This window comes from Callorhinus ursinus, unplaced genomic scaffold (genome assembly GCF_003265705.2).
Source record: "Callorhinus ursinus isolate GAN/ISIS: 27379988/994484 unplaced genomic scaffold, GSC_fseal_2.0 scaffold10, whole genome shotgun sequence".
In the NCBI taxonomy this organism is placed as follows: Eukaryota; Metazoa; Chordata; class Mammalia; order Carnivora; family Otariidae; genus Callorhinus; species Callorhinus ursinus.
This window is the reverse complement of record NW_027397072.1, coordinates 32,064,576-32,076,787: the sequence shown is the minus strand read 5'-3', so window position 1 is coordinate 32,076,787 and position 12,212 is coordinate 32,064,576. Positions and strand designations below refer to the sequence as shown.

Sequence of the window (12,212 nt, the reverse complement as noted above, 5' to 3'; positions counted from 1 at the left end):
TTGAGACAGAAGCAAAAGCATCCCAGTGTGTTCCCTCCCAGAAATAGGGTCCAGCCAGCAGAACCCTGGACTGGTGGAAGAGTAGCACATGAATTGGGCAGAAGCAGAGCAACATTCTGCAGAATGAGCATATAAATTGGTGAAAATTTTCATTTCTCGCCAACAGACCCACATACACACAGACCCATTCCTTTGTCTTCTTTCCTCAGGTATGTGTTACAGGATGGGAGCCCATATATGCGCTCCATGAAGCAGATGACAAAGGAGAAGCTGAAAGCAAGGCGCAGCAGAACTGCATTTGAAGAAGTAGAGGAAGACCTGAGGCTCTCTCTTCACCTCCAGTCCCAGGATTCTGTCAAAGATGCAGTGCCAGATCAACAGTTAGATTTCAAGCAGCTCCTGGCCCGCTATAAAGGTAACACATTTCCTGGGGGAATATTACAGTTATGCCAAAGAAAACCAGTGATCCAGAGGAAGAAAAACGTGGCTCTTGTCTCATAGCTACATTGTCTTAATTCATTAGAACAGCCTTTGACTTAGAAGAATAGCAGTTCCAAAAAAAAAAAGAAGAAAAATAGCAGTTCCAACACATATTAGATGTAATTGTTACTGTATTTACCAGTAGGTTTTTTTGATTATAAAAGATGTGTATATTATAGAAAAATTGGGAAATAGTGAAGTATAAATATATTCTTCACTATTTTATAACTTTATTTTGATATGATTGTAAATTCAAAATTAAAGTTGGCAGGACTACACAATAAACTCTCCTATATCCTTTACCCCAATTCACCGATTATTAGTATTTTGCTTCATTTGCTTTATCATTTGGTTGCGCATGTGTATATTTCTTTCCTGAACCTTTTGAGTAAGTTGCAGATATGATGTCCCCTAATCCCTAATATTTTAATATGTATTTCTTAAAAGCATAAACACCAGACATGATCAAAATGAAGACATGGAACTGGTATAATACTATTATTTGATCCATAGTCAATATTCTAACTTTGCCAATTATCTAAAATATGTTCTTTTTTTTAAAGGCTAACCACACCTTTTTTTTTTTAAGATTTTATTTATTTATTTGACAGAGAGAGACATAGCGAGAGAAGGAACATAAGCAGGGGGAGTGGGAGAGGGAGAAGAAGGCTTCCCGCCGAGCAGGGAGCAGGGACCCCGATGCGGGGCTCAATCCCAGGACCCCGGGATCATGACCCGAGCTGAAGGCAAACGCTTAACGACTGAGCCACCCAGGCACCCCTAAAAAATGTTCTTTATTGCTATTTTTTTCTAGTCCAGAATCCAACCCACAATTACATATTGCATTCGTTGTTATGTGTCTTTAGTTTCTCTTGATCTGGAAAAACTCCCCAGCCTGTATTTTTCTTTTAAGATCCTGAAGTTTTTGGAGTTTGGGCCAGTTATTTTGTAGAATGTCCCTCCATTTGGTTTTGTCTAATGTTTCCCCATGATTAAATTTAGGTTAGAAAACCTAACCTTTTGGGTTTCGTTTTTGGTTAGAAAACCACAGAAACAATTTTGCGTCCTTCTCGGTACATCATATCAGGAGGCATAGGATGTTGGTTTGCCCCATTATTGGCGGTGTTATTTTTGATCACTTGGTTAGGGTGATGTCAGCTAGGTGTCTCCCCTGTGTGGTTACTGTTTGTTCCCTTTATAGTTAATAAGTCATTTGTGGAGAGAGATTTGAGACTATTTAAATATCCTATAATATCCTCAAAATTTTATCCACTAGTTTTAGCATTACTCGTGGGCTTTTCAAATAACATCTTTTGTGGGGCCACCCTGTGCTGAGCATTTTTATATATGTTGTTAGGTGCTCTCCTCCTCCTGTGCCAGACCCCACCTAACTGTTCTTTGTTCCTAGATAGTCTTCTATACAGATAAGCTGGGCTGAACACATAGAAACGCCAAGGGTACTACTTCTGCTTTCAGAGACAGGTCTCAGCTGCCCTTCCTGCTCTCTTCCATGGACTGCCACCCCACTCCTCTTAGCCTTTTGGTGGGGGGAGGGTATTTACCTTTCAAGGAGTAAGAGCCTCTAATTCCCTGTTATTGCTTCTATGGGAGAAGAGACAAGTGAGTTTTCCTTTTTCTCCTTCCTCTGAAGACTATATTCCCAGTCCTGCATGGGCAGTGGTAATCATCCAGGAATTAAGGTATTAGCTAGCATTCTGCTGTTTAGGAAGATATGCATAGCTCCTAAACATTATTTCACTTAACCTTCCCAACATCCTGAGAAGTAAGGTTGAGAGCATAGTCTTGCATCAGATAGACCTGGGCTCAACTCGCTTACTCAGAGTTCCTTGAGCAAGTTCCTTGTCCTCTCCATACCTGTTTCCTTAGCAATAAAATGGAGTTGTTTAGGAATTAAATAATACAAATCCATAGCACAGTGCCCAGCTAGTGAGTGCACATTTGTAATTCTAATTAAACTATGCCTGAGTCCAAAATTTGTGTTCTTTCTGTACATCACACCAGCTGCTAATTCCCATTTCCTTATTCTATTAAATTATTTCAGAAATTTCAGAATTTTCTTTAAAAATTATGACTGGGGGCTCCAGTCATTAAGCGTCTGCCTTTGGCTCAGGTCATGATCCCAGAGTCCTGGGATCGAGCCCCACATCGGGCTCCCCGCTCCGCAGGAAGCCTGCTTCTCCCTCTCCCACTCCCCCTGCTTGTGTTCCCTCTCTTGCTGTCTCTCTCTCTCTGTCAAATAAATAAATATAATCTTAAAAAAAATAAAAATTATGACTGGATGGGACGCCTGGGTGGGTCAGTAGGCTAAGCATCCAACCCTTGATTTTAGTTCAAGTCATGATCTCAGGGTTGTGAGACTGAGTTTCATGCCGGGCTCTACACTCAGTGTGGAGGCTGCTTGAGATTCTCCTTCCCTCTCCCTCTGTCCCTCCCCCCACTTGTGCTCTCTCTCTCTCTCTAAAATAAATAAATAAAATCTTTTAAAAAATAAATAAAATAAAAATTATGCCTGGATCTAAGCCAGGCCTTTCTGATTTCAAGCACACAGGTTACCAAAGTTCAGAAAGCACTTCTGAGAACTTCTTTCTAAAGGAGGAGGATGGAAGATCTGGGGTCAAGAAACCTGGCTCTGCCACTAGCTTCTGTCCGGTAATGGGCAGACCGCTTAGCTTCTCCCTTTCCCTGTACCAAGGAAAGACCGCGCCTAGTTGATCTCAAGTCTCTCTCACTTCTCAGAAACTTAGATAATGTTTCTGAGCTCAATTTTTAAAACTTTTTCTAGTTAAATAATAATAACCGTCCTTTTAAGTGTGTAATTGATTAGCAAAAACTGCCAAACTATTAATAAGTTTTTAAAAAATTACATTCACTCTCTTTTTTTCTGTTAGCTAATCCTTTCTTCTCCTTTTTGAAAAGTATGCTTTTTGGAATCTTGACATATAAAAATGATTTCTTCTCTGCCCTCCACACCCAACCACATCCTTTCTTTTCACGTTTGACCAGCATAGAGTTCACACTGCCAGAACAACATTGTTTAAAACTGCTTTTACCCCTCTTCAAACTTCAGCATAATATAGCAAGCTTCCCTTCCTTCATATCACCTGCAGCAGTTGTTCCAGTTAGACTATATTCGGGGCGACGGGCTATTAAGAAGACCTGAGAAGAAAGGCCAGCGGTCTTTGGAGAGTTAGTCTCCCCAAGAATATGCTATTTGTTTTGAAAAGAGCTCAGGCACACAGTATAGCCCAAAGAACTGTATCTTTCGCTAGGCCTCAGATAAATTAGAAAGGCACTGGAGACCTTAACCTGAAAGTCTGTGACTAGAATTCAGGGGTTGTTGGTGAAGCCATTAAAATCACATGTATTTTTCAGGGAAGATCCAGAACCTTTGTCCTTTTCTCAAAGGAGCCTAAAGGTTAAGAGTCACAGTCGTGAGGATGTTGGTAAAAGCTGTGGTCTCTGTTGATTTCCCTGGATCACTGTTACCTAGACTTCCATCTGATCTGACTCATGACTTGATTGAATCTGGAAGAGCTTTCTAAAGTGTATTTGACTTTGAATTTTGTTTCTAGGATTTAAATTGTCAATAAATGTGTGATGGAGAAAAGAAGGGAAGGAAGAAAGAAAAACGTGGCCGATCTGGGCCTTTCCAGCAGGGTCGGGTGCCTGTTCTTTGAGTCATTGTTCAAGCAAAAAGTGCTCTTGTAAGCATGTATTTTCTGAGAGACTGAAAGAAAATTTTGGTGCATAAGTGTGAACATCTGTGTCATTAAATCAAGAGACTCACCTAGTTCACAGGCATCATTGTCTTCAATAAGGTATAATTATCCTTCTGATTTTTACCTTTCTTTCAGGGGTTAGCAAATCGGTCATCAAAACAATGTCCATCATGGATTTCGAAAAGGTGAATCTTGAATTAATAGAGGCCTTGTTGGAGTGGATTGTAGACGGAAAGCACTCCTACCCTCCAGGTAACCGCTTCTTGTCTTAATTTGTGTATAAGACGGTGAAAGAGAAGACGGCTCACTCACTGAGGTAGAGTGGGTGCTGCGGGGGCGGCCTCCCTTCCTGGAGCCTTTGCCCCCACCCTTACTTTTGCACCCCCAGTTGCATGTAATGTTGCTTATTAGGCTTTTCAGGGGGAAATTTTACCTTTTTACTTTTTGAGGTTCACCAACTCCTTTTTGTTCAGCACTCTTTTGTTTCCCGCTGAGCAAAAAGATGTTAACAATACAAAGTCCGAAAGGAAGAAAGCTGACAAGAAGGCCTGGGTGACCCACATAGTAAACACTCAGCCCCAGGCTAAATGGGAGTCTGGAAAGGAGTGTCTGAACTCCACGAAGACTCTGTACATGGAGGTCACAGGGCAGGAGGGTTAAAAGAACTTCCTTTGAAGCCTGATAAACTTCTAGCTCTGCTACTCAGGAACGTGTAGTCTTGGATGAAGTCCTTATCCTGCTCTGCCTCAGTTTCCTTGTTTGTGAAATGAAGACTATCATAATTCCTCTGACATATAGCTATTTTTAGGATTAAAAGAAACCATATGTAGGGGGCGCCTGGCTGGCTCAGTCGGTGGAACATGTGACTCTTGATCTCGGGATTATGAGTTTGAGCCCCATGTTGGGTGTAGAGATTACTTAAAAATAAAATCTTTTTTAAAAAGTAAGAAAGACATCAAAAACTAATGATGTAATGTATGGTGATTAACATAACATAATAATAAAAAAAATTTAAAAAGTGAGAAAGAAACCATACGTAAAGCACTTAGCATAGTGCCTGGCATACAGTATCTACTACCCCTAATAATGGTAACATTACAATTATAACATACATCGTTGGTATTATTGCTGAGATCACTGTTACTCCTGCTACTACTGTGGCCCAGAGCAATCACTACTTTCCCCTTGCTCACTGTCTTCCCACCCCAGTGGCCTTCTTAACCTCATTTGCAGTCCTTTATCCCCCAAGTCTTCTCATTACTGAATCCTTCCCATCACTCAGGTTTCTGTCAAATATCTTCTCTTCAGAGAAGTCTTCTCTGACCACCATATCTGTTTTCTCTGCCTACCCCTTACCCTAGCATGATATCCAAAAGTTATATTATGAAGTGCCATATTCAATATATATATTCAATATAGCACTTCACAATATCCAGAATTATAGTACTGCTTACTGACAGTTTCCTTCAATAGAATGCAAACTCCTTAAGAATAAGGATTTATTGTGCACCAGTGTGTTCCTCAGACCCCAGGACGGCACCTGGAATATTTAGGTACAGAGTAAATATTTGTCACATGAATAGATGCAGCCATTGTTGGGTGATCGTGAGTTGATCAAACAGTTCCATCATGTGCTCATTACGCAGTGCTTTAGAGAAGTGGGAATGGCTGCCCTCGTCTGCGTAGACTGTAATCATTACGTGGTATTTTCTATAGAGCTGTATGAGCCACATGAAAGGATTGAAGTGCCTTGTTTGTTATGTCTTGGCAAGTACTCAGTGTCGGCTAATGCATTATCACTGGGCTTAATGTCTTCTTTCATCCCAAAGGAAAAGATGATTGTTGAAAAACATCAGGCATAGCAGACAAAAAGAACTGTTAGAAAATTACGTGAATTCAGAGGGGGACCACCCTGCCCTAGGTGTGTGGGGTGGGTCGTGTGGGGTGGGTGTCTTTATGATAATCACCTGTGACCAACAAAAGACTAACCAGCCCCTAAAAAGGAAGTAAGCCATTGAAGGTGTTATCAATAGAGATGTTAAAAGAATTTAAGTTCCCTGGTTAGCTTTCTATAAAAGACCAACCCTAAAGGCCCTCTTTGGCAACCCTGTGGTCCTCACACTCTTGAGAGCTTTTTCTGTATCTTCACTTAATAAACTTCTATTGCTTTACTCACCAAAAAAAAAAAAAAAAGAAAGAAAGAAAATTACCTGAATTGGTAATTACCTGAATTCAAAGCAGAGTAAATATAGTGAGTAGGGACTCTGATAGATTTGTGAATATTAAAGATATCCCTGACATAGGGGCACCTGGCTGGCTCAGTCGGTAAAGCTTGTGACTCTTGATCTCAGCGTTGTGAATTCAAGCCCCAGGTTGGGTGTAGAGTTTACTAACATAATAATAAGAAAAAGAAAAAGAAAAAGAAAATAAACCTGAAAAAAAAGTATTCCCAATACAGCTGGCCAAGCTGTGAGGGCAGAGCAGATCAGGAGGCACATAAAAATATAGACAAAAAATTTTTTCCCATCCATATGTTTATTTTATCACTCTTTTTTTTTTTTTAAAGACTTATTTATTTATTTTGAGAGAGTGAGAATGAGAGAGAGAGAACATGAGAGGGGGGAGGGCCAGAGGGAGAAGCAGGTTCCTCGCCGAGCAGGGAGCCCGATGCGGGACTCGATCCCGGGACTCCAGGATCATGACCCGAGCCGAAGGCAGTCGCTTAACCAACTGAGCCACCCGGGCACCCTTATCACTCTTTTTTTTTAACACTTGATTTATTTATGGGGTGCCTGGGTGGCACAGTCAGTTAAACAACTGACTCTTAGTTTTGACTCAGGTCACGATGTCAGGGTTGTGACATTGGAGCATCTCCAATAAATAAATAAAATCTTAAAAAAAAAGATTGATTTATTTATTTTAAAGAGAGTGCATGGGGAAGATGGGGGTTGGACAGAGGGAGAGGGAGAGGGAAACTAAGCAGACTCCCCGCGGAGCACGGAGCCTATCAAGGGGCTCGAGATCACAACCCTGAGATCATGACCTGAGCCAATTTTACCACTCTTAAATTTTGTGGTATTTTAGTAGAGAGGAACATGGAACGTGTAATGGAAAGAGCATGGGTTTGGTGCCCGAAACCTTAGGTTTGTGTCAGGCCCCACTCTTAACTAACACTGTCATTTGGCCAAGTTACTGAGTCACTTTGAAAGTACTAATAACCTTAATGGGTGGTTGTGAGGATCAAATGAGATAGTGTATGTAAACATGCTTTGTAGACTATGAAGTGTTGAAACTAACCCTCAAAGATATCTTTTGCCTCCTTCAGGGTTCCATTTTTGTAATAATTTTGTTTCCTTATTTACTTAGTGGGGAGAATAACTGTGATAAATAATAGGCCTGTGTTCCTTGTGGGCAGATCTTCGGTTTATATTTCACTGTACCTAGCACAGAGCTGACATAGGCACCCAATAAATATTTGTGGGATTAAAGGAGGGGCTAGTGAAGATGGTGTCAATTTCCTCTAGGGATAAAGCACAAAAGAAGGTGACTTGCTGAGTGCCCACACTTGGCACAGAAATATTCTATTTTTAGTTATCACTGCTTATTTCCTTTAATGTAAAATTTAAAAGCCCATAAACCCTTAATATGTCATGGTTAGTTAATGTGCTGCCTCTCCACCATATATCTGAATTTAGATTTTCAGGTTGGCAAGCCAATTGTATTTTCTTTTTCTCATTTCCAGTGAAATGTTTATGGATTTTATTTACTAATAGAAGAGTCTTCCTGTCTTACAAGATTAGAAGGATAACTCTTCCTAGAGAAACAATGTCAGTGCCCAGTGCACAGTAGAAGTATGTTTAAAGAGCTTTGCTAATGGTTCTTGTATAACTTAAGGTATTACATTTTTCTACACTTCAGTTTTTCCTCTTGTGGAAAGATAATAATACCCCATTCATTTTGGAGTTAAGTCAGATAATGTATGAAAAATACTGCTATCCATTTAAATCCCTGGGGACTTTACAAAGAAAATTGGCAGTGGAAAAAAATCTCAGATTATTACATTTTTAAAAAATTTAAAATAGCTCTATAGTCCATATTAGTTTTTCCTTTTTTGCATCTATCACATTGATTCTTTTTATGTACCCAGGTGCTATACTTGTATTTTTACCGGGACTAGCAGAAATCAAAATGCTATATGAACAGCTACAATCTAATTCTCTTTTCAACAATAGACGCAGTCATCGGTAAGTTAACTGCTTTCCATATCCTTGACCATATGTTGCAGGTACATGCAAAGATGACTAACCAGAACAGTCTCTGACAGCCATCACCCTCTTTACACCCTGGTGTCACTCCTCAAGAATATGTTTGTGTACGCCAGCTGGAAGGAGACAGACCTATTTGTTCCAGGGAAGCAATCATTCCCAATCCATTAAATAAAAATATTTCTTTTCACTTAGCGTAGTGACTCAGCAAAATTGCCTGTGATTTCAGTTGCCACGTAGGGGGCATGGGAGAAGCCAGTGTGAGTAACAACAAAAAAATGCTGCCATTTGAGAATAAAGTAATTTGTAACAGTTTCTTTTCCAGTAGCAAGACGTGTGTTTTCATATCTAAGGGGACAAGTCCTGAAGGGTTGAACGCTCCCTAGAAATACAAGAACGAAGCCTCTGAGCATACATCATTGCCTCTTATTCTCTGGATTTAAAGACAGAGGAAAAATGATTCTCTACTGTTAGTGTGCTCTAGGCTTGTTACTTGTAGAATAGCAACTATACAGTCCTCTTGATTATTTACTACTGAGTTACCCTCCAGTTTTTCCCAAGGTGGTGCGAGGTTTCTAGTTCATAGAACTGAGTGCATGTTTTGTAAGGCTTGGAAGGAACCTTTCCATTTAGAAGAGCTGGACCCTGAGGGCAGGTTGTAGAGAAGCTGCTGCTACTTGGAGCCCTATTGCTAATTTTAATAGACATTCACCCACCATGAATCCAATTTCAGCCTTTAGTGCTAGAACACTAAATGTGCTTCTCTTTCCTTTCAGATGTGTGGTTCACCCACTTCATTCATCTTTATCCAGTGAAGAGCAGCAGGCGGTGTTTGTAAAACCCCCTGTGGGCGTAACTAAGATTATAATTTCCACCAACATTGCCGAGACATCCATAACCATTGACGATGTTGTCTATGTCATCGATTCTGGGAAAATGAAAGAGAAGAGGTATTCTCCTTCAGCACAGTAAGAGGAGGGTTAAAGATGCCTCGGTGAGAGTGACGTGTCAATGACGATGCTCTTGAGCGGCACGGATTGCGGTTTGAAAAAATGTTTTAGGAAAACTACATGGGTGTATATGAGTGATTCTGTACCGGGGCCCTAGTCTCAAAGTCAAACGGCGGTGGAAAGTTTTCAGGTTTTACCTTGGAAGTAATTATTTTTCCTCTCTTTTTTCCATATGCTTTATATGTGCTTGAGTGAAAAAGAGGTGACCTAGGTGGTGATGGATGTGTTCATTAGTTTGATTGCGGTAACCATTTGACAGTGCACACATATGTCAAAACATCACATTGTTTTAGACACTTAACACACTTAAGTATATACAGTTTTTATTTGTCAAATAAATACAAAGAAAAGAAAAGAAAAGTTTGCATAAAGGAACTGTATGTAGTTCACCAGCATTTGATGCCACTGAAATCCGCACTGTGTGCTCCCACCACAGACTGAACTACCCGAGAACACACAGGACACTTGTCCTTTGGTGGAAGTAAGGTAGTGCATCTGTTCCGTCCATGCTAAGTAGGGTCTTAGCCATGTTTTTATAAAATAATTCCTTTTTCCATTTTCTTTTTTTCTGTAGATATGACGCCAGCAAAGGGATGGAGAGCCTAGAGGATACTTTCGTCTCTCAAGCCAATGCTCTGCAGAGAAAGGGTCGAGCGGGCCGGGTTGCCTCTGGGGTCTGCTTCCACTTATTCACCAGCCATCACTTCAATCACCAGCTGTTAAAGCAGCAGCTACCAGAGATCCAAAGAGTGCCGTTGGAACAGCTATGTCTGAGGTACACCTTTTTCTTTGTGTTCTGGCTTTTGGAAGGTCTACATGTTTCTCACCCTAAGTCCCATGGGTTCTTCTTCTTAGTAGGAAACATTTTGCTGAGAGTGGACATGGATGAATTCACTCATTTGCAAAGGAAGAGCTCTTCAGTGTTGCCTTTATCATTCGTTTTAACTTTCTGCACATGAAGATCTCTTACATTGCAAAGAATGGCCCTAAAATAGAGCTTAAGAATACATTTGTAACTCAGGAAAGTAATCTAACTTATCAAGAAATTTCTGCTAGGGGCAACACCAATATTAAATCATCAAAGGCAAAAAAAATCTACAGCCTCATTATCAGAGCAAAGTGAACAAAAATAACTTGAGAAACATTCTTATTTACCAGATGAACAAAGAAGAACAAATTTCATAAAATAGGATTTAATGAATGAATGATCGAACTCAGTGTTATTGAAGTTGGGCAACCTTTGGTTCAACTTTTCTGAAAATGTGGTTGGCATTAGTAAGAACCCATGCCCTCTGACCCAGTCACTGCTTTGAGGGAGTATGCCCATAAAATAATAACCCAAAGCAAAAAAAGTTACTTGTACAAAGATGTTGTAACTCCCCTTTTATCCAGCAGGTATATTTTGAAAGCCTTCCATTTGCCAGGGGTTGAGCTAAGCACTAGAGATAGGATACAAGACCCAGGCCCTGCTTTTAAGTGTCCACAGTCAGGTCTTAAGAAGTTGGGCAAGCAGTTGCCTTGAACTAAGGTAGTAACAGTGCAAATGAAGAGGAGCGAGGAGATTTGAGAGTTTTGGAAGTTGAATGACCCATGAGGGAGGAGAAGAGAGGGGAAAATGTAATTACATGGTACATATGATTTAAAAACAGCTCAGGGGCACCTGGGTAGCTTAGTCGGTTGGGTGTCCAACTCTTGATTTTGGCTCAGGTCATGATCTCGGGGTGGGAAGATCGAGCCCCGCTTCAGGCTCTATGCTCAGCTCAGAGTCTGCTTAAGATTCTCTCTCTCCCTCTCCCGCTGCCCCCCCACCCCCAAAAAAGAAAAAGAAAGTGTATTTAGCATTGTCTGGCTTATGAAAGCGTATGTCTGGGAAATTACCAACTATTTTCGTTCAAGAAAGAAGCTTACTCTTCTGTGTCATCTCTCCAGAAATAAAATGGACAAATTACTATTTTGTTTTCTTTTTGTAGAATTAAAATTTTAGAGATGTTTAGCACTCACAATCTTCAGTCTGTGTTCTCTCGGCTCATTGAGCCGCCACACACTGACTCTCTCCGTGCCTCAAAAATACGATTACGAGACTTAGGAGCGTTAACTCCAGATGAAAAGCTGACCCCTCTAGGGTATCACTTGGCCTCTCTGCCCGTGGATGTGAGAATCGGCAAACTGATGCTGTTTGGGTCTATCTTCCGCTGTCTGGATCCTGCCCTCACCATTGCTGCCAGTTTGGCTTTTAAGTCTCCTTTTGTAAGTAAACAACATTCATCTAAACTGGAGTCCAGGGATCTCTAAGGGGACCATGGGGGATTCAGGGTTATATGAACCTGCCCACACATTTTCTTAAGAGGATGATAGATGGGAAGTCTTAGGTCGCAATGTCTATAACTTTTGTCTGATCCTCAAAGAAATCCATGCCTCAAATGAAGATTAAGAACTGAAGATCCAACTTATTGAAATAACGTAAATGTGCTTTTTATTTTATCTGCTCCATCCATGCTCATTAAAGAAAAATCAGAAAATGCAAGCAAGCAAAAGTGCCCCAGCATGATTTTAACAGGCAGTAAATACATTGGACCACTTTTTTTTAACAGTTTTATTGAAATATAATTTGCCCATTTAAATTGTATATTCAGTAATTTTTAGTTTATGTTGTCCTCATCATGGTCAGTTTTAGAACATTTCTATGACCTCATTAAGAAACCCCTTAGCAGTCACTC

General features: G+C 40.4%; 1 protein-coding gene across 8 annotated transcripts in view; it reads left to right on the top strand.

Annotated features, from left to right (window-relative positions):
• DHX57 (DExH-box helicase 57) overlaps positions 1–12,212 on the top strand; it is a 58,579-nt gene that overhangs the window by 28,419 nt on the left and 17,948 nt on the right. For all 8 annotated transcript variants that reach the window (XR_012379697.1, XM_025868104.2, XM_025868103.2 and 5 more), the window contains 6 exons: positions 210–415; positions 4,356–4,472; positions 8,368–8,464; positions 9,262–9,435; positions 10,070–10,270; positions 11,466–11,742. Coding sequence is in view for 7 of the 8 variants with exons in the window: in XM_025868104.2 (XP_025723889.1) it covers positions 210–415; positions 4,356–4,472; positions 8,368–8,464; positions 9,262–9,435; positions 10,070–10,270; positions 11,466–11,742 (1,072 nt within the window). In the remaining variant the exon portion in view is untranslated. The remainder of the gene's footprint in view (positions 1–209; positions 416–4,355; positions 4,473–8,367; positions 8,465–9,261; positions 9,436–10,069; positions 10,271–11,465; positions 11,743–12,212) is intronic.